Source organism: Varroa destructor, unplaced genomic scaffold (genome assembly GCF_002443255.2).
Source record: "Varroa destructor unplaced genomic scaffold, Vdes_3.0 BEIS01000002.1, whole genome shotgun sequence".
Classification (NCBI taxonomy): domain Eukaryota; kingdom Metazoa; phylum Arthropoda; class Arachnida; order Mesostigmata; family Varroidae; genus Varroa; species Varroa destructor.
In genome coordinates this window covers 56,070,400-56,092,937 of record NW_019211455.1, presented here as the reverse complement: position 1 = coordinate 56,092,937, position 22,538 = coordinate 56,070,400, and the positions used below count along the sequence as shown (strand labels likewise).

General features: G+C 39.9%; 3 protein-coding genes across 15 annotated transcripts in view; 1 reads left to right on the top strand and 2 right to left on the bottom strand.

Moving 5' to 3' along the window:
• The window catches only part of LOC111244554 (uncharacterized), a 30,693-nt gene extending 22,783 nt beyond the window's left edge, over positions 1 to 7,910 (top strand). The window contains exons 1-5 of one of the 6 annotated variants that reach the window (XR_015320303.1): positions 3,023 to 3,176; positions 4,630 to 4,774; positions 4,855 to 5,006; positions 5,726 to 7,367; positions 7,896 to 7,910. The gene's annotated coding sequence lies outside the window, so the exon portion shown is untranslated. The other 5 variants (XR_015320308.1, XR_015320304.1, XR_015320307.1 and 2 more) reach the window with 5 other exon arrangements.
• LOC111245518 (cuticle protein 10.9-like) lies at positions 95 to 4,841 on the bottom strand. Of its 4 annotated transcripts, XM_086979130.1 has the most exons (5): positions 2,577 to 2,904; positions 2,021 to 2,303; positions 1,637 to 1,765; positions 1,026 to 1,166; positions 95 to 387 (listed from the first exon to the last, which is right to left on the bottom strand). In XM_086979130.1, the coding sequence occupies exons 2-5, from the start codon at positions 2,045 to 2,047 to the stop codon at positions 175 to 177; spliced, it is 510 nt and encodes a 169-aa protein (XP_086835256.1). In that variant the 5' UTR covers positions 2,048 to 2,303; positions 2,577 to 2,904; the 3' UTR covers positions 95 to 174. The 4 variants fall into 4 exon arrangements, with proteins under 4 accessions (XP_086835256.1, XP_022649716.1, XP_086835257.1 ...); XM_022793981.2 differs by lacking the exons at positions 2,021 to 2,303; positions 2,577 to 2,904 and adding an exon at positions 4,701 to 4,841; XM_086979131.1 differs by having other exon boundaries at positions 2,011 to 2,902.
• A 10,369-nt stretch (positions 7,911 to 18,279) lies between the features above and the next one.
• The window catches only part of LOC111245517 (uncharacterized), a 35,664-nt gene continuing 31,405 nt past the window's right edge, over positions 18,280 to 22,538 (bottom strand). For 4 of the 5 annotated variants that reach the window (XM_086979123.1, XM_086979126.1, XM_022793979.2 and 1 more), the window contains 2 exons: positions 21,788 to 21,969; positions 18,281 to 20,493 (listed from right to left, as the gene is read on the bottom strand). In XM_086979123.1, coding sequence (XP_086835249.1) covers positions 19,929 to 20,493; positions 21,788 to 21,969 — 747 coding nt within the window. In that variant the 3' untranslated portion in view covers positions 18,281 to 19,928. Of the gene's footprint in view, positions 20,494 to 21,787; positions 21,970 to 22,538 lie in introns of all 5 variants that reach the window. The other variant, XM_086979125.1, reaches the window with a different exon arrangement.

Below are 22,538 nucleotides of genomic sequence, written 5' to 3'. Positions count from 1 at the left end.
TATCGTTTGGTCACCTCTTATTTTCAATACAGTCTGAAGTTTGATAAATTTGACATTAGCTCCAATCGTCGTTTCTGCCGAGAATAGGGACCAGTTAGTTTGAACATGACGATTCTGTCTCGTTATTTATTTTTTTGTTGGTGATTTATTTGTATAATGTGATTTCTAAAGACTTCAGTATGCTTTAATACTGTGGTGTCCATGGTGCCCCTCGCCAACGTCTTCATAGTGCCCACCGGCACCGCGATCTTCTACGGGACCATCATGGGACGCATGTTGGGCAGCGTGACTTTCAATGTGAGTGTCTGCCGGAGCGGAAGGCGCGGTTCCGGGCTCATTCGTCTTGATCTGGGCACGGAAGCCGTTTTTATCAGCAACATAGTTGACCTGCAGTTAGACCAGACGGTAACAGCGATAGGAGCTATTTGGTTGAAGATTTTTGAATTTCTAGTTATCCCTACTCGAAAAGTGAGTTCGTTAACTTTACCAACTTGGCTTTTGTCAGCGCGACTCTAAGGAAGAATGTTCGCGTTACGAACTGTGAAATGAGAAAAAGACTTGAAGGCCTGTCTCAACAAAGCGACAAAGTCCCACAATTATAGATACGTGACGGCCTTCGTGCTCTACGGTACCCAGCGCGCCTATTTAGAAATGATAGACTGATGAGCTCTTATGAAATGGACCAACGATAGGTCAGGCATTGACATCCGAATTCACAGTTTGCACTAACGCAAACGATACATTTGACGCATTTGTTGCCTCTAAATACAAAATAAATTTTCTGTATGAAGCCTGCAGTAAAAATCTAAGCTCAAAAAACGATTCTAACGATCCCTTATAATAATAATAACTTTCCTTGTTTACGTAAGTTTCATGGTATTCATGTACAAGATTCATTATAGAAATGCATGATGCACCTTTCAGATCGGCCCTGCTCACGTACGTATTTGTATATTGTCATTATGTAGCACTCGCTGCGGTTCTAAATCTATACCGGTTCTAGTTTATGCTCGTAACTCCCTAACCTGTCTATAGGTGCCGTGAACGTCGGTAAATCCATAGCTTCCAACAACATTACCATGTCCATCGGCATGCTCTTCCCGGTGTTGTTGCCCCCACTCTTCGTTGACCTTGTAACCAAACTTATACGGTTGCGGGGCATAATGCTACGTGGCGCAGTAAGCAACGAGGTCGATGTTATTGCAACGTTCAAGGTGCTTGTATAGTAGAAGACGTAGTGTTTTGTATATCCAAAAAAAAAAAAAAAAACGGGCGTTGACAGCCAAACTTGGCCCTGTCGAGTGGCAACTTATTTATTTGCTATCTCATATGAAGAAACTTTTCGTATTTTATTTATATTGTCCTTCATTCTAATTGTGTTGACATAATTTTCTTTTGAGTATCAATCGTCGGTAGCCGCTATTAAGATTGTTTAGGAAATTTATTAGCTCTCACTGGCGTTGATATAATGAATAACGCTATTCAAGCTAACACGTATACATGACGTAATATCTGGGTCGATACCTGAACTAGATTTGGCTGCCATTATTGCAGACTTCAATGGTTCAACACAAATGATTCATAATGTGAAGTTCTAAAACACGTTAATGAGTGCTCTTGCTCGCAGCTAGTGTACCTCTTGTTCTGCGTATCCACTATCATCAGCGTAAATCGCGCCATGACCCGCCACCTCGGCTTCTCCATGAGCTCCTTCTAGGAGGCCAGCCGCTGTCATCCCAAGAGAGACTGAAGCCACTACAGCCAACTACAAAGTAAGCCATACATCCACGGAAACAATACGTCGTATTAGTGATTGCTATGAGTTTGCTAATTAACGCCAGAGAATCGGCCTCGATTTGGTCTGTATCGTACGAAAAAGCTGATTGTCGTATCGTATGCCCATAACCGAGCCGAAAATACACTTATTACAGTAATATATATATATATATATATATATACTTCTAAGTTCGTGTACTAGAGTGAAGGTTTTTATACACATGCTACAAGTACATCGCTTTACGATTTTTGCCATACAAGTTCGAAGCATTGGTTGGGCAAATGGTCAAAGAATCCTATAATGCTCCAGTTGTCTGCATGTAAAACGTTGGCCGGTGTTGAGCAGCGCAGTTCAGCACATGTAAATGTGCTTAACAAGGCTACTTAAATTTAGAGAGCAGGTATCTTTAAGTTGCGACTTCCCATTAGAACAAGGGTCCATATCGCACAATTTGTTTTGCTTTTCAATCCAGCTGCCACTTTATGTAACACTGCTAATTCGTTAATTCACGACACGTAACCGAAACCTGTAATCGCACATGTAACGCAATAGAAACGACACGGATCAACTCTTTTATCGACGATCAACAACTTTCGCCGACGCAATAACACCGTTTATCTAACGTGGAGAAGGGCGCGGGTGATCCTGTGCAACGAAATATTAAAGCCGCCTCGACGTCGGGTCAGGAGAGTAGACTAGTAAATAACGAACTTGATCAGCTAGCTATCAACGAGTTATTATTCCTTAGTTTAGTGGAGGGTGGCAGGGCGAAGAGTGATCAATGAAGACAAAGTTGCACCTTTAAGTTAGCCCGATTTAGCTAGTCGACGTCCAGTGACGCCAACTCTCAAAGCAATAGCAATAACAGCACTGGCAATTACTAAACCAATGGCAGTGGGAAGGCATCGTTCAAACGTAATATCCTCCGTAATCCTTGGCGATGAACCATTGATTCGCGCGGTCTGTCAACCAATGCAAGCAGAGACAAATGATGGTAGATTTCCGGAGATAAATAGCGATTCGTTGATTTGTTGATCGTCATTTTGATAATTAGATTGCTCATTTAATAACAGCAGCCGATGCGGTCACAGCATTAGTGGTTCGCGTTGTGGGTTTCCTACGGTCCCTGTCGAACAATGCTAAAATGTCGGCAACGCACAGAGTTGACGATTGCCGGGAATCTAGAAGTGGCGCTATCGGTCAAAAAAAAAAAGAGAGAGAGAGAGAGAGAGAGAGAGGTTCACATCGATAGCAGACGAAAAAAGCTCATAACTGTGAAAATAAGGCCACCGCTTGTTTTAGTATGTGTTCACGCAGATGCACGTTGGCGAAAATGTTTTACTTTCGAGTAGGGAAGGACGACGCACGGAGGATTGCGGGAAAACGCCGAATGAATGTGGTAACCTAAATAGTGAACGTTTCTCGAGCACCTAACCTGTTTGCCGAACGGATGTAATAAAATAATAATGAAAATGAGGTTTAATATAGTAATAGATGTGGCTAACTTTTGATTGGTGAGGTGTTGATGACTAAGGGTGCGCTAAACGTAGTCCGATACCGCACGTAAAACTGACAACTTAGAGTATCGACATTAGCACACTGAACAATGATATAACTACACACTTCGACGATTTACATTGATTTTTTATCGCTCAATGGTAAACGTTACATTATGTGCATTGTTAAAATTAGTTCATGTGGTCATCAAAGTGAATTCGATTGATAGACTGATGGCCAGTATTTAACTAGATACGTACCGTATCACCTGTAGGGCCTGATGCACCATCTAAAAATCGCTGTGTATATTGTGGAGCTTAAAAAAGTGGTCGAGTCTGCGGCTGCTTTGACGCAACTTTGTACGCCGAAATCGATTCGCTCAATCCAATTTGGAGCTTTTGTGCATGATATGACGCTAACTAAGGAGATCGTAAAACGGTCATGCCAGTGATCCCGAAGGAACGTGGCTTCCTTTCGGGATCTATCAACATTAAAGGCGGCCAGCCAAACATTAAAGTACGCAGCGCGTACAATTATAACGGGCATCTCTTAATTATGAGTTAGACAATGCAAAATACAAGCGACAGAAAATCCCAGCCAGCGCAGGCTGCCGGTGTGCGTTTCAGCTTGGCATATCAGGCCGTGGAATATGTGCATATATTCGAAAAAAAGGGTAATATCTTTGAATGCAAACACGCGGGACAGTGTTTTGGAGGACAAGAATGGACCTACGCACCGGAGCAACAAACGTTTCTACTTACCCTTACACATTGCCTGTAGCTTACGTGAACGTGGATAATTTTCGCCGTTCGTGTTTTTAGAAGAATAATAATTTTGAAATTACGCTGACCTCATTTAATGGAAGCTTTGCCTCAATCCAAACAGTTTCCCAGATTTGAATAGTTGAAAACTGTGCTCATTTGCTATAAACATTTGTGATTGACGATTACAGATTATTAGAACTTTAGATATCAGAGCAGTTTAGCATAAAAAAAAATTAAGCCTCTACTCTTTCTTACAAAAGGATTATGTATCTTCAAGTTTGTTGCCCCGCATTTAGAACTGGCACTTGAATGATAATTTTCTTTACTCACATGAATTGTGCTAGAACTATTGGGACTAGCAGCTTGGACTGGCCGTTTTGGACCATTTGAGTTTGAAATTTTTTGCGTACTTCAGTCACGACTAATAGTTTTAACATACAGAGAGCGAGTGGCGTGAAATTAAATCGGAATCTACAGCCGATAAATAACAATACATCTAACCTAGGTAAAATAGAACTGCTAGTTCTACTTCTCTCTCCAAGTACTAACGGTTCTCAATGACACTGATCTGTCTCCTTCATCACCGGCTAGGACTACTCTGTGTTACCTATTTTCCTGAACTCCACAACAGCTAGAATGAACAAAATGTTCCGAGTACAAACCTGAAAGTATATCATCGTCAAGCTGGCGGTTACAATGCGGGTGCGGCGAATCGACTTCGTGTCTGATATAACAGGTAAGATAAATAGAAAGAGGAAAGTGTAACTCCACAACGACACACACGAAGAGAAACTTCACACGTGCACTTTGTTGCAGGATAACAACAATAATAGCCAACGACGCGAAACTGCTCGGGCGCTAAATGTCTAAGGCCACTTTATAGGATGAAGACCAGTCGAAGCACAGCGCCGTCTAGCGACAGGGACGTCAATCGTAGCCAGGGTCACAAGGCGATATGAATGGACAGTGTTAGTATTATATGATAGTGGTGGTCAGTTGCTATGCGCTTAAATAGAATTACGTTGATGTGGCTATTGTGTTCTATTTTTGTGACGTTTATTCCCCGTCTTCTCCCAAACACTTAAAAGTGTATGTGGACTTGATAATTTGGCGGTGTTACTAGCGATTTTAACGGTACATATATCCTATCGCAATTGTCTTAACATTATAACTATAATTTAGCGTTGACTGAGATAACTGTGACAAGTACCGTCGTTTCATGGAGCCGTTATGCGGTCTGTTGTAGATTAGGCACGAAGTTGCCATCTTTTTGTTGTGGTACATACAGATTACAGAATGACGGTAATGGCTTCATTTGCCGAGCTGGATATTAGACGATGAACAATTAATAGCTACGTGCATGCTTCCGACTAAGTAGTTAAGTTGCCGCACTTGTGCTAATGAACGTGCATTGTATATTCATTGTCCTTAGAAGGACTTGCGTCCTTCACGCAAGTTACCGAAACGCGTAGCCGTTGATAAGGCTAATGCTCAATAGTTTTTTGTCGTGATCGTTCGTAGGCCAATAGTGAACGGGCATCTCGATTTCGCGCCGAATAGCTTGAGAACAAATTAGCATTTTTTTCAAGTATACCTTAGGTTTTCCTTAATTATTTGTTTACTTGTTTATTTATTATTAATCGTATTACTTTGGAAGTGTCTCGAGTCAACGCCCTTCGTTTTACAGGTACGTTTTCATCCGCTTGTACACCTTAAGGGATGACCGTCAGCCGCAACGTGGAGCCGCCTTGATGTTACCCAATGTAATGTCCAAGCTTGGGGAGCTAGAAGCGCATATTTGAATGGGCATTTTAAAAGAATAGCTGACTGGGTATTTTCGTTCGTGGCCGACAAGATCGCAGCCAATAAATGATATGGGTCGATTTCAAGCTGGATCTAATCAGGCGGATAGCTATACTAAGATTATCTAACATACGCCATTTGGAGGAAAGGCACGTTAACACCTATATATGTTTCGACTACGACGTGCGGTTTGTTATTACGGTAATAACTGATGGTACTCATGATAAAATCATCTGGCCAAAGTGATGGCTATCTATTTATGTACCGTACAGGATGCAGCAGGATGTAGCGCGAATAGGGCTATTTTGGTTTGCTTCTGGTAACCTCTTCGAAAAAATTTAACTCATAAATTGCACAGGCAAGGTAACTACTACGTTTGAGGCACTTTTCGCCGAAGGGTAGATATGATTAACACATACAAAGGTGTTGGCTGTCACGTACAGCGATCCGTCTCAGCCAGATCAGAATAAATGAAGTCATAATCGCCGTAAAAAATCAACAGACGAAGGTTTCATTTGTATTTTGAAAAATGTTCATTCATTTATTGAAATAGATCTCTCGCTTGTGAGTGGCGTCGATGTTCACAATAGGAGTCTTATATTTTGAGGCTTACCCAATGAACGCGTCGAATATACATGTTGATAATATATGGGATTGATTATTTCGTGTGAGAACTGTTGTGGTAACAAGATGGCTTCTATATTAAACCTGCAGGGTGGGACGTTTCGATACTTGGTCTGCGCTGTGCGGTATCAACAGGCAAGGCGTGTGTTTTTTAAAGTTCTCTAAATTCTGTTCGTAGAAGTTAACATGCTTAGCATGAACTCTCCGGGCTACTCCGGTCTTACGAAATCTAATAACGTTAGTAAACGTGGTTCTGATCTACTACTAGTTGTACTCGGCTCCGATATACGATCATTCTGGCGTTCGAGACGCCGTTGTTCGAAGCTAGGCAACGTCGTCCATTACTCTATTTTCTCATTGTTGCTAGATAATCTTAGAACTGAAACGCCCATTTTTAAATCTATTGTAAATTTCAATGTGTATAAAGCTATTCTGTTTTAAAATTAAATGTTTACATTGTAGGTTCACATTGGATGATTTGTTATTCCGCCCGTTTTTCGTCTACAATCTTTGTTTCAGCAACGTACTATGAAAAATGTATTTATACATACCCAGTTACAGTTGTGTGTTATAATCAAGCCTGTCCTAATCTCCGTTCGAGCTATTCCTCAGGGAAATTCTTAGCTATAGCATAAATTACAGGTGCACATAGATGCCGACTGGTCCATATTAACATAACAAAATAATAATATATTTTAGTTATAGAATTGAGTGTTGGCTGATTCGGATACTACTTCATCACAAGTAGTTTTTTTTTTTTTTTTTTTTGTTAAAGGAAAAAATGTTAAAGAAAATCGTAAATACTATTGTAGAATAACGAAGAGCTTTGTATTGAAGGTCCAACGCTACACAGTAGAGGACTGGCATCGTTCAAGTAGTTCGCCGCTCGGTGAATATTTATGGTTAGATCCGATAACGAGTGTCGTTACGTTAAAACGATTTTTTACGAATTTTTTTTTTCGAATTTACGAATATAATAGAGTATATGCGACAGCAAAATAACAACAGAATTATCTACTGTGGATTGTTAACTTGAATACCTAAGTTGTTTTACTATAGTGTTGAGCGCGTTAACAGTTAACTTCTGACGCCGATGGCAATCGCTGATAATAGAAATAATAACAAAGGTTCCTACGTACATTTTCTATATCCAAAGGGTTTTTGGGGCTATCTTATGATTATTTTCCCCGTCCCTCGCAACTAATTCGTTTGGCCCGTCGATCCCCACTTGCTTCCTTCGATACATAACTTCGCAAAATCTGATTTTGGCGACAATTAATTTTTTTTTCACATTTTGTCTAAAAAATAATAACAATAATGATAATATTAGCAAGTGTAATAATTATAACAAAAAGCAATTATTGACAAATCTGCCAGTACAAGTAACGTTACACAATCTGATACAATTAAATCTGTTTGCTTGATTTTAGCAATCGTGGACTAGAAGCTTTACAAACACCTGAGACAATTACCTTAGCAACAAACAATCGTTTGTTTAATGACCTATGGCTTACACGCGGAGCAAGTGAGAAGATACACAGTCTCGTGTGCGAAGAAAAAAAGTGGCAGTGCAATTACATAACGCCGCTCCTGCTTACCACCCTCCCCCCCCCCGCCGCCTCGCCCCCCCAAGAGCTCTTACACCTCGTTACGCTCAATGTTATTATGATAAGCGATTATATTGTTCTAAGGGGGTGCGCGGTTGCCCGCACGATTCGTTGTTGACGCATCGAATCAAGATCACCCAGAATTACAACGGTTTCTGTTAATAACCAGATTGACTTTGGTCGGAAAAGCGGGTGTTAGCTGAAAGTCAACATGGATAGCGACTCGGGTAATCGAATCGTCGTTGTTAACTGGATTTTGTGCCTTGTACTATAGATACTTCTGTTAGGATGTTCTCCCGTCAAATGGACATTGTTCAAGGTATCGAACCCGGTTACCCGGGTAGATTTCAACGTACGGGAGGAGGAGAAGAAGAGGATTGCGCTATGCGACGTCCATTCATTTATTGATTCGTCACTGCCCGCAAACGCTGGCGAGCTATGCCCTAGTATAGCTTTCTCGGCGTATATATCTGCTCATATATATAGTAAATCAATTTAAATTTGTTTTTTGAACGCGCTGTACGGAACAATATAATCATGATCAAATAATGGTAACCGTTGGAATAGAGATGAAAATTTTTCTATTGAAACTTCTCAGCACAAAGTCATTATCATCGATTATAATGTAGCGACTGCAATGGGCCAGCTATAACTAAACAACATTGACGCAAAGAGCGGAATAATTGGCTACCCAAAGACGCAAGCCGCTGTGTTTGTGCTTTCTACTCAACGTGAAACTTAAAGTCGACTGATTCTAATATGGTCGCCGAGCTGGGTGAAGTGCTACGCAATCAATAGTGAAAGCTACCGAAGATTAGAAACTTGTACCTGTTTTGAATCGGTACCCTTTTGTGCATTAGGAACAGATGATTCATTCCGCGCAAAAAAGAAGATCTACATAATAGTCTAATTAGATGGTGGAATGTTGAATACGATATAGATCGTTTGCTTGGCCTGTTCATTGCTCTGATCGAATCACCATGCTGACGGTTTTTAGTACGGTTACCTAGACCGGAAAAAAAATAACATTGCCCCGATTTTGACCGAATAGCCTATCGTTCCAGCTTAATATTATTGCAACAAGATGTATAATATCTTCGTACATCCGAATATCATATGATTACTGTAGGGCATATGTAGTAACATCTTTCAGCCGACGCCTGTTACTTATTTTACGTTTCGTCCTTACCGCGCATCTACTGCTGTAAAAGAGTGTAAACAAACCTTGCTGATGCAAAGCGGCCGACCGTTCATGAGATGCAATGACAGCATACTAAGGACAAAGGTCGTAAATGGGGCTTTTATATCGCACCTCTGATATTTAATGTGTTCAGATTTGCGCCAGAAAAGCATCCCGTACCTAATGCATGTCGGAGCATGGATGCCCGCAACGTAATAAATTAAGCCAACGAATTATCTGTGACAAACATCCCAGAGGTACTATTCATCGCATGAACGAAGCCAAGTCTGAAATGATGAAGAAATAAGTAGATACACTCCACTGCAGATCCTACGGATGAGGCCAATCAAATGCCGAAATTAATCATTGCTAGATTGTTTATAGCTTCTGTAGCACAAGGCCAACAAGTAGGACACTTCGAGCCCGATTGGTGATTGCTGTTCAGGACTTATCTCTTTCAGAAACTCCTGGTTAGATTTTAGGGTACACAAATGTGACTCTTAACGTTAACTTCGGATACGACTTCGAGCTTTGGCAATTTCGTAAAATACTATCAATGTAGGAACCGTCACCAGTAGATAGTGGCAAAGCGACGTTGAGAGAGAACGCAAACTTAGGTGTAAGGACAGCCGATTAAAAACACCTGATCAAGCTAATTTACAAAGCAATATATATCATAACGGCAGTTATCAATACTGCCATTTAGAGCTTTCATAGATTCAGAAATGGTTAAGCAGACATTTCATATGCTCCACATATTCATTATCGTAAGTTTGTAAGCGAATATGCAGTAATTAAGTTAGGCCGAATAGGGCTGCTTGGCAGTTTTCTAACTTTTATATAATAGTCATTCCTCTAGTCCGATGGAAGGTGCTTTTCTTTTTTAAACGGATGGCCTGGATTGTTCCCCGGACAATACTTTTCAGCCGATGTTAAGGCTAGCACTAATAATAACGCTACTTCAATTGTCCGTGAATTGGCAAAGTGATGTTCAGCCGGCTATTCTAACTGCACGTATTACGGATGAAGTCGACGTCAACCTCTATGTCGGAGTTTACCTGAATGATTAAAGATAAATATACGATCATATTTTTTTGAAGATATCTAAAAGGATATGATTTAGTTCGAATGTACTTGTATTGTTACAAAGCACCTGGCAAACAGTAGTCGCAATTACGCTTTCCACGTCATGAATTTAAGTTGCTACGCAGAAACGTACCACGACGTAAAATAGGTAAAGCGAAATATTTGCTAGACTTTCAGAGCAAAGTGGGTCTTTGCACAAAGGCGACCCATTTACTTAGGTCACATACGTCTGCTTATAGCAGAGCTTCCACATCATCATGATGTATCACGATTTGGAATGATTTGTTATTATTGCTCTTATTATTACTATCAATTTTGGAAATTGACAGCAACTGCCATTCGACGAAACAAAATGCTTGATCCAATGACGTGATGAGGAGCCAAGATACGTATACGCAAGTAACTTGAAAGCATAAAACCGGTAGTGATAACATCTGAGGGTCAAATCAAACTATTACGTCCTTCTACGAAGATGATTACGACGCTGTTGGGGGTCGTAGCAGAATCTTGTGCTTAAATGAAAATAATTTAAATTGACGTTCTGCAATGAGCCAGATACTTTCGGCAATTTCACTTAGCATCACAAAATAACATATTAATACGATCGACATCATCTGACCGGGTAAGATAGTACTTCTACGAATGGTAAAAGATAGTGTAGGTTCGGACAGTCCCATTAAGAGTTTTTTGGACCTTATAGACCGATCTTTAACTGGACTGGAGGGAGATCCGCTAGTCTACAAATCGAATTTTAGAGCTTAACTATTTTAGATTAAATAATTGACTTTTTGTGTAGGGAACTGGTGGCCAATGTATGTTTTTCAAAGCCTGCCATCGTTGAGCAGTTCTACGAAAACAGACGCAAAGGCTTCCACCCAATTCTTCCATTCGTGTATCTGAGACAGAGACAAACAAAGTCTCACATAAACGCATTTATATGTCCTTCTACAAGTGGTAGTATTTTTGATTTTGGTCTAGTTATTGACTCTACAACTTTGATCGCTGCTAACCAATTCCAGTCTTGCCAGCGATCCGCTCTTGATTAAAAAGGAAACCGAACAAATATGATTCATGTTGTTGTTCTTTAGAATCCGGCAGACGAAACGCGGGAGTAGTAATTGAATATATTGTTGAAATATCCTCCCGAAACGTCTTGTCGTAAGAAGTGTTGTTAAACGGTGTTGTTAAAATTAATCCAACTGAATGCATCTTATCTAAAGCAGTAGTAATTATGTTTATTGACTATATTGTACATGTACACATTTCTCTCTTCACGGCCGATATATTAGGACAGAATACTGAAAAAGGTCCATGACGCTAGATACATAAGGAAGATAGATAAGGAAGTTAATTAGAACTTGTCAACGTTAGAGTCCTTTTTCCTCTATCTAGAGTTAGTTTCGCGCATCGTGTACGTTACACTGAGCTTGCATGTAATGAATTCTAGATACACACAAGCTATTGCGTGCTAGCTTGGGGGCTAGCAAATGCTAGTATCGTGATTGAACTTCTCCTTATAAATGTTTATTTTCAAAGAGGAATATCCGCCTGCCAGGTAACTTCATGGAACAGTGAAGTACTTACGTTTAAAATATGGTTGGTTTTTTGCCAAACGCAACATTCCGCCAAACAGATACCCCCTCCATTTGTATTATGGTTAACAAAGCTGTAGTTCGCAGTAAATTGCGGTAGATATTCATCAAGTCACCATGACGTGGTATCAGCGGGAAGCGACTCCGTAAAATTCTTATGTCCACCATTACGTAACCTGGTCTTCTCCTGGACGCGTTTAAGTGAAGGGTGAATACACAGGAATTAATGTAAAATAATACATTGCTATTACGGCCCGCTTTAAAAGCGCGTCGAGAGATCATTTTTGGGGGGGGGGGGGGGGGGTCATTGTACAATGCATCTGTGAACAAGAACACAATACAAACTATGTACATAAAAGGTAAAATTCGCCGTTGGTGTCGTTTGTGCATTAGATCTTCTTTGCTACTGCCCCTGAATGTGCCTACTTTATAACCGCGATTTTTGCGTCAATTAAGTCGGTCATCTTTGCCTGCGATACTGGATTACCGTTGTGCATTACATCAAGACCAAAAGGGCACTTCGACGTGCTTGTCCATTCGAAAACGTTGACAGTTTCTCACCGTCTGTGTTTCGAAGATGTCGAACGGACACGGTTTGAAAACAGGACAGCTATTTATTGGCGTAGCTGTTGGGTATCAGTATAGCTTATTCGATATTTGTTTATGAGCAAACGAGGACCGACAAATAATAACTCGGTCCGGTATTCTCTAACCGCGGGTCATATAGAATCGTAAACAGAAGCCATCTGGACCTCGAGCGGATCGGTTCTATAGAATATTGCGCGGGTGTTTTCGCTTTTGTTGGCCGAAACAGACACACAATGACATAATATCACAGAAATTCGTCCAATCAGTAACATCACTGTAACAAACTTGGGCCTCCGGTCTCGAATCAACCACAACACAGCTCATCTATGGCCATATATATACATACATATATAACTTGCAGAGTTTGTTGGAGATGAAAGGCTCCTGACTAAAGCCGTTTTGCTACGGGACCATTCTCGCTATAGTATTGCTACATCTACGATATATTTTAAGTAAACAGTGTTGTCCATAATGTACGCTTCACTGCGTGCAGACATTTAATCAAGCTATCACCAAGCAAAGTCACATGAACATTTTCGAAAATGACGCATCAAAAGCAAAAGCTAAAAATGATGGCAGCCCATTGATCAGCTGAGAAATAGACGTAATTGACGTTTGCGATAGCTGTTGGACCATGTAAAACGTTTAGCTGTTTTCCTCTTGCATTCGATAGCGAAGGAAATCACATCGTTTGATACGTTAACAATTTAAACCATTTTGTATTTAGTTGTGTCGGTTTGCCTTCATTCTCCGGCTAGCTACTATCTGAACATGGGTCTCAGTGCTCTACAGGCCAATAGCGTCATTAGCAATGAAGGTTGTACACCGGCCGGCATTTCAAGCGCACAGTTTCAAACCGTTCTTTTGTCCTTATAAATTGTGTTAATGTGACTATAGCGGGGCGCGTATCAACGCTAAACTCAGTATGAGATGAATTTCATTTGAATTAGCTCTGTTTTTAGCTGTTTACAGAAGTTATATGATAGGGCATAAATGGCGGGCCCCTTTATGTTTTCTGGGGAGCGAACGTTCGTGAAAACACTTCTTCGCATCGTTTTTCGAGTAGAAAAGACTGAAAATGAACCGATTTTGGAATGGATAGTTGGAATGGATTTATTTGTGGCTGAACCTTATCTTTATGGAAGGTGCTATTAGACAACGTCTGCGTGAAGGATCCGTTTTGAGAATAGATAATGATCATAGAAAAATTACCGGCTGAATGATTCAAGGGGCACCCGGGTGAAGTATCGAGAAATATGTCGACCAGACACGACAAATACCCTGCTCGATGTTTCGCGTAAGCTTATTTCATATGCTCCAACTATAATATGTTAAGAAGAACAGCTCGATTTTGAAATATTCTAAAAGTAGGGTTAACCGAAACACAGTTGGCTAGATTTTCCATATGAATGCAGATGTTTGCCTATAGATTGCAGAACCTAGTGAGGGTCCAGGATAGATTAATCAAATATATCGGCTAACAATCGTTCATTCCATGGTATATCCAAGAAATAAGACTGAAGGCACTTCTATTTATTAGGTATCGTATGTAGAATAACGTAAGAAGTACCTACGGGAAAGCAGTAACTATTGCCAACCTATCAACAAGCGTCATAACTAACGGACATCCTCGTTTTACCTCCATCGCATCTACCCCTCTACAAAGCCATGTTTTATTCAAAAAGGCCACTGACCGCCAACGTCTAGAATTACGTCTTACAGTACAAAAAGCAGCTAATACACTGTATCAAAAATTATCATATCTTCCAATATTATCCCTTCCATACCGACTAGCATTTATTAAGCTATATTTGTTTTGAGAATACCGATTCTAGAAGCATCGTAGCCCTGTAGCCACAATAGGAAATTTAGCTAGCTTTGCATCTATATATGTATAGGATTATCTGTTTGTAATAAGCAGTGACATTGGACAAATTGAATACGTTTATGTTTAGGGCAGGTATTAATGATCAGTACATATTTCCACGACGTCTTTACGATGGTGCAGTGGTGATGCCCGCCAAATTTAAAAGCACTAGGCGATTCTGGTAAACTAGATTCGAAACCACGCGTAGACTAAGTAGTGCTTAATGCAGCACCATTCGTTGAATTCAATATCTCGAATGGAACGGTGAGGGATCGAATGAGGGTTTGCAGGACTCACGGCTAGTCGGAAAATGTCCTCGAAGGGCAGTTCCAGCGTTTTCTGTAAACAGCAAAAATCGAGTCCTTCCTTTTTAGGTTTCGTAGGCCAACAAATCAAAAGCGGACTTGCTTTTTAAACGTACACGTCGATTGTATAGACAGACTATTTCAACGCACATGAATGCCAAACAAAAAAAAACATTTCAGTCATTTATCTAAATGTGAACGAGATTGTGAGATTCATTGTGGGCGTGAATAATGTGGTAGATTCGCTAGATTAGTATAATATCAGAGTGTTGAAATAGGTTTCACTTTGGTAAATAAAGTAGAGTATAAATTCATCTGACGAATTAGAACCATAACTTGAGTTTCATTCTACTGTCAATTAATATGAGGTTTATGATGAGATAAAGATTTAACAGCGGGAATCCTACGCTAAGATGTTAAGAAATTACGACCAGGACCAAAGTCTTAAAAACTTAGAGGGCCTTTGAAATTAAAAATAATCATTCGGGCTATTTAACGACAGTCAAATTTATAAATACGTTAGTTAATATTGTATAGTTTAGCTTCTCTAGCAGCGTGCCTACTATCTATTTAAGATGTTTGTTAACTACACACTAAATTTCCGTTAATTGTATTATCAAGCGAGTCCGCAAGGTACATTGCTGGCTTTGTAGGGTTTCAATTGGAGTAGCCTGGCCCTTTCAAGAGAAAACGCTGCCTTCGATGTTTTAGAGAGTATACTTTATGGAGTTACTATACAGAGGTTTTGTCGAGCTAGACAAGCGAGAATACTAAACTGATTCAAAAAGTTCCTATCAAAGCGTATCGTTCCATGGTTCTCGGTTAATAAACGCCGCTTTCCAAAAGTTAGTTTATCCACTTCTACCTAGAGTCAGGTTCTCATGATCACGGTCATGCTCTTTTAAAGTCGAACAATGAAGGAACGCGACCTAAAACGAAATTCTCTATCAGCTGAAGATCCTTTATAGCAAACAAAGCCTAGACCGGTCAGGTCGGGTCGAGTTCTGACCACAATGTGGACTGCGTTTCGCATTTAAAAGTAGATATCGATGTCTAATTCCACTGAGGGATTTTTTGTGTAGTCGTAATTCTTATTGGGCTTATTGCAACATAAACAAATACACCCTTTTTCTTAAGAGTGTTATAATGGGATTTGGAAGAAAGCAATCGACAATTGCAAAGCTAATCTGATGTGTAGCCTTCTTCCATTTACTATATAATCTTCATCTGACTTCATAGCTTTAGGTAACGAGTGCCAATTTATCCTCATCAAGGTCAGTAACGCTACAGGAATCTACGACACGAAAAATGGCACAGAAAAAAGCAAAAAGCTTTTCCCTAACGCACATATCGCCAACAGAAGACAAATGATAACGACCAACTAAGATTCTGCCCTGAATTCTAGTTCGACCTCTTTTAAGAGTCAGGAGTTTGTCAAGGCCGACAATAAATAAGAAGCAATTTTCTAATTACCGCCAAAAGATTAAAAGTAGATTTTTACTTATATACAAACTCATATTATACGACCGTCTTCTGTAATACGGAAAACACGCTATATTCAAAAATAAGCATCTTGGGTAGTTAAGCTTAATCCTTGTCGTAGCAATTAGTAGTTACGACATTTCATTGTGTTTAAAAAAAAGTTTTTTCTTTAGAAAAAAATTATAGCATTGCCATCATAATACGGAATTTAGATGGGACGCAAATATAAACACTGTATTAATTAACCCTAACAAAACATTTATTCTTCATACGATAATGAACCACTGGTTACTTGTTGTTACAATAAGCGTTTGGAGCACTCAAAGTTAAGTCGGAAACGTCAACCACGATTCATCTACATACCTGCGTATTACTACGCACCAAAGACGTATAAAAATTAAACATATGCGCCTATTAGAACGCTAAAATGGATGGTTTCAATACACCGATACACCAGACATGTTTTAACAAGAAAGGAATCGGGATTCACCATGAATAAGTACGAGCGAAGAACCAAAATAGCGATTTTTCAAAACTTCAATTAAAAAACGTTTTCGAAATAAGTTAACGTTTTAACTTTACATTTACCATCTATCACGTCAACTTTATAGGTCAAGCAATGTAGGACAGGCCGTTCCTCAGCCTCTTTTTCGACAATGTTAAGCGAACGTGGCGACATAGGAAACTTCAGATGTTTGTACGCGTTGAATCAGTAACCTCGGTTATTCATTTACCGACCTTGACGCTTTAAAGCTGAGTCCGGCCCAATAGAAGGTGACGGTTGAGCTTATTTTGTAGCAGCCTTAGGCGACGTCCTTTGAACAACTGTGTAGAGCTGCGCATTCGAGGAGGTTTTACTTTAAGAAACATAAACGATTCGCTTCGTCCTGTGTAGGGCAGACAAACAAGAACTCTTTCGACTATATGCAAGCAAAAGTTTTGCATCTTTACGCATTTTGCACGAACGTCTCTGTCCTTTAAAAACGAAACATTATCCAACTAGCAATCAGTTACGGAGAATCGCCGGCAAATTTGGGGGCTTTGCCGATCGCTGCAAACGATCAGACAATCGACGTCAGCGCTTCACCTTCAAGAAGCAACAATCTTAAGCAAAATGATGGCTAGGATCGCTTTCGTTCAGAGTTGCTTAATGTTATTCATTGTCTTGGTTAGTGCTTTTGTAATATTGCATATCGCAATAGCCGAAGAAAACCAAAAGCTAAAAAAGATATTAAATAAATCCTAGAAACGATGACGAAACCGAAGTGTGGTAACGATAAAGGATAGATCAGCCAGAGACGATGCGAAAGGACAAGCGTACGAAGAATACCGTAGTGGCCTTTGACGCAGAAACGGGTGTGACTCCGGCCATTGTTATGGCTGCAGACTGTTGAGTTCAATGTAGAACTGAAGATGAAAACTTTTTTTTATGATTGTTAGTTATTGCAAGCAGCCGGGCGAAATAAGCGGTATATGGCTTTTAAAAATACATGTTTGTGTTAATAAGCTATTAAGTGATTCTTTTGATTTTGACAGACAAGTTGGATTAACTTTGTGATAACGGGTTTAGAATGTAAGGGTTACGACTACTAGCTGAAGTTATAAAGAACTCGTCAGAAAAAGAAAACAGCGGAAAAATAGCTATATTTATGTAATGAATGCGTACTATATGTAACAAGTACCGTGTAGCTGAAGATCCGCTGGTATATCAGAACAGATCATTTAATCGTCAGATCAAAGTACACAGTCAGCTTAAGCTAATCAATTGACTTAATAGAAAATTTCATTTGACTGATACCTGAATACGAATGAATAGTTGATAAATAAAGACAGTTACTTCAGAAATGGGTAGCGAGCAATTCAACATTGGCGCATAGAGATGATAGTTTTGGCTATCTTCGATTTATCGGAAGTTTTAAGGACGATAGGAGGGTTATTAATAAGGAAAAAGAAACCAAAAAAAAAAGCTAAGGACCTATGAAAATTCATCCGCAGTTACTTTTAGCCTTACACCCGAAAAAATGTAAATAAATTGTGTAGTACAGGTAAACGGTACAACTTAAAATAGTATAATAAAGAAATGCGCTTATACGATGAAGCATTTAGTGACGATTTATATTATGAATACGTTTCAAACAATTCGTGAGTTGTTGTTAAAGGTGGCTATGGAACAACATGTTGGAATTACCTTTCATCTATTCAAGGTGTCTGTGAACAGAGCAATAAACTACCATAGATTACATTGTCAAAAGAATCTAGAAGAGAAGTGCTATGCTGCCAACATAGCAAGCTCTTAGTGAAATATGCCAATTTATCTCAGAATAACGGTACAGCTTGCTTCAAGTTAAATCTAATTTTTTTTTACATAGGCCATGTAGGGACTCTATCAAGAGTAGATGAGAAGTTATCATCAGGCGTATTATTTCATCGACTCTGATCATTTTCCCTCAACGTGGTCTTCAACTCTCATAGTCACATTTACGGCTGTTTAGGGTCGAACAGCGGAAAAGTGCCACTTTGGAGGAAGTTCCCTGTCGGGCGAGTGTTCTTGCAGGAGACAAGTTTCCAAGTAGTCGATTGTGCGTGAACTACGATGCCTACTACAAGACCGTGGTAGAAGAGCGTTATTTCATGCGCTTTTTTGAAGCCGTTGTTCGGCTCAAGACGCGTACTGTAATCAGCCATATGTTTGGTAGACCCAAGTCAAGAACTGCAACTTCGATCGATTTTAACTAACCTGGCTTTATTTATTTTAACTTGATAACTAGCGCGAGGGTGGCTTGCATGCGTCAATGGCCTTTTTATCTTCACCGAAGTTCAGCGCTCTACTAACATTACTAAGATTACGCCATTGTAGTGACCTGGGCGAATATAATTACATAATGTTTAGCAGTGCATATATCCGTCTCAAATCGAAAATATCTCCCACCGTAATTGAACAATAATTACGTACGAGAGTTTTTCTCCACCCGTTTCAGCTATTCCTTATTATATATATATATATATATATATAGAATCAATCGTAATGCGGTACATTGTATTTCGAAGCAGTAGGAAAATGCCGGCCAGCAAAATTACGTTCGGCCTTATAGGTGACGGTCTAGCGTTATGGATTGTTATGTGAATGAAGCCATGCAAAACACTAGTGTACCACTAAAACGTTCGCGTAAAACAGGTAGTCGTCATGGCATACGTAGAATATACATACATATATATATCCACATACTGTGTCCGCTCACTGTGTCCTTAATAATGAACGACTACGGGTCCTAATCAATTGGCTGGGTTACGAACCAAATAAATTATTATACACTTATCTCTATAGCTAGTTGTTCAGTTGTTGCATCCAGTGCATCGTACTCTAGCAAAAAGCCCGATTACGGTTGATGTATAATATTTAAACTCGAATAGATATTAGCTAGGTATAGCATATCAGATATAGGATATCATATCGTATCGTCAGAATCGAGGCACTTTTTTTGATTTACTTGACGTATTCTAAATTTTCCAATAAACAACCGCAGGATGTGCATAGGTGCAAAGCCACATGGAGCGTGATGGGTATTTCAATCACTACCGCTTAATCGTATGGCCTTCACAAATAGCTTTTTGATGGCAACCGTCTACGAAGTTTGGCACCTGACAGTTCTGTTGTCATTTCTACTTTGGCATTCTGTGATGGCATCACTTTTTCGTTGCGTTGCTTTGTTTGCAGAGCAATTCCCCAATCGTTTGCTTGCTTCTGCCTCATTACTCTCAACTACGTCGTTTCCTAAACGCCGCTTCAATAAGGCCTTGTTGAAGAGGTTTTGCAGCCCGAGTTCGGTATCTGGGAGGTCGAATAAGCGGCGGCGCGGGGAATAGCAATGCCGGATGACTGACCCGGGATGATTGTCGTCGGGGGGGTTGTACGACGTCTGCAGCGTGAACGGCATCAAGAATAGGTTCTTCAGGAACTCGAGGAACTTCGTCCGGTTCGGATTGAATGGTTGAACCACGCGACGAAGGCGGCAAAATAGCGACTAGGCGGGAATCCGTTATGGGTGACGGTACAACAATTGCCGGTAATGGGACATGTGGACGCTTGGATAACGCCTGTGCAGCGATGCTGTTATCTTTGGGCGTGACGACGGCTTTGGAAGCGTACCGGCGAACAGTCTTAGGAGGAATCTCAGTCGTTTGGCCGGTTCTAGGCTTCTTCACCGTAGGACTCGGTCCCGTCTTTACAGCCACGTCGGCTCCTAAAGTCAAGCCGGTACCGGGCTCATTAGTTCGGATCGTTGCCCGATAACCCAGGCGATCAGCTACATAGTCGACAAACCTGGAAAAGAGTCCAAGAACGCAAAATGATTATCAAGCAGCTTATATAAGACATAATTGTGTGTAAATGTAGGGGCGTCGTTCCAGCAAGATATATGCGTAATGATCATTCACCTTTAGTATACACAAGATTATAAATAAACATTCACTCGTTATAAGCATTCAAAAGGTTCACTTGAAAAGGAAGGAAAAATATAATCTCATAACAATAGCTTCAGTAGTTGATCTTGCATGGCAAACATTATGATGGGGTAGCGGTTAACCACCAATCGTCGAGACTCGGCAATCATAGCGTTGCGTTGAAATCTATGAAGCGCAGAGGAGTACCCGTTGCCTTTCAATTTCTCAAATCTCAACAGGTTCTAGGCCACAGATTCAAAATAGAATTCGTTAATAGTTGCTACTATTAGCCGTAACTCTGAGCAATTTAATTGTTCGACTGACAGCATGATTCTGGAAATGTTCACCACGAGGTATTGCACGCTAAATTATTTTTATATAAAATGTCAGATGAAGTAAGGCCACTAACGCCGTGATAACTCTCCATATTTAGAGACGTCCAATATGTAGGCAAACCTATTTTCGGCAATCTAATTTCGTTCAGTTGTGTAAAATTATCCCATATAGCTAATCTCCTATATATCCTAATATATATAATCTCCTAATCTCCATATAGCTAACCAAATTCCATAGAAACGTGTGATCAGTATCTCCGTCTAATTTTTTTTCTTCGCTCTTTTCGAAATACTTGACTGAAGTTATAGAATATGCATTAGTAGTTAAAATTCAACCTTGAAATTTACGACAATAAACAAAATGCTGTAGGTTTCTTTACTAGAAAAACGAAACATTACGCGATATGAGCAGTGTTTTTACCGTAGGCGTAGGCCTTTCGATTGATTATCGTTTTAAAGTGACCTGCTTTGATTGATTTCTTTGCAAACATTGACTTCATGATTAACACTTTTGAACAGAACCAAATAGTACCATGCTCTGAACTAAGTAAAAATAAGCTAAACCCTCCATGCGTCTGTTCGGTGTGAAGGAGAAATCCGACTGTAAACCTCATTTCGTCTCTACTCACGGCTGAACGGATCGATAGAGAAACAAAATTATTTCAAGATATCCTTTTGTCGAACGGAAGCTACAAGTCGACACTGATACAATCGTAAAGCTAATCAGTATCGTTTCGCCATCCCCAACGAACGCTTCCAAAGCGATGCTTTGCTTCGACCACCTGTGGTGGTTTGTTTTGGCTGCCTTTAAACGAAAGATGAAAACAGCATTCGTTTTACCTGTAAATGCCGTTAATGTGCCGATATCCATAGGTACCGACTCTCCGTCCAAGGACGTCCTGATGCTCACGATGCATTTGCAGATTTCCTTCCTCGTCCTTGGTCTCATAGGCAAACTCAAAGGCGGCCGTATCTGCCGGTGTCGGTTTGATCTCGGTCTTTTTGGTGGTGACGGCGCCGTCCTGAGAATGGGTTTAGGTCACGCATTCACAACCAGACATGAATACAGCAATATTCAATAGACACGGCCGATACGAATAAATATAGCGAACGTCATTCATTTAGTCCCCAAAGATCGTACTGAGAAACGATGATTCTACAGTTCCGCTGTGGATATTCTCACTAACCCATATTTACGTAACTTCAGAGCATAAATTATAACTAAAAAGGTACACGCAAATCATGACGGACAATTTATTAGTAGAACATTACATAGATATTTAATAAGTTAGCAAACCTTCTTGATATCTGTGTTATTTTTGTCGAAAATGATTATGCTCTCCCTGTTTTCTCTACGCTTTTTTTTTAAAAGTTATTGGGATTACCAATTGGAGGTATATCTATATAGATATAGCTCTAACCAGCTATATCCTGCCTCACACTATGCAAGCATTAGCAAAATCAGTATGAACAAAGCTTTTAATACAGGTTTTACCTTTAGGAGAATAGTTTAATAGCATCAGAGAACGGTAGTGTTAATCCTATAAAAGTAAGTTTATTGAGTCCTTTACGATATTGAATATAACCTAAT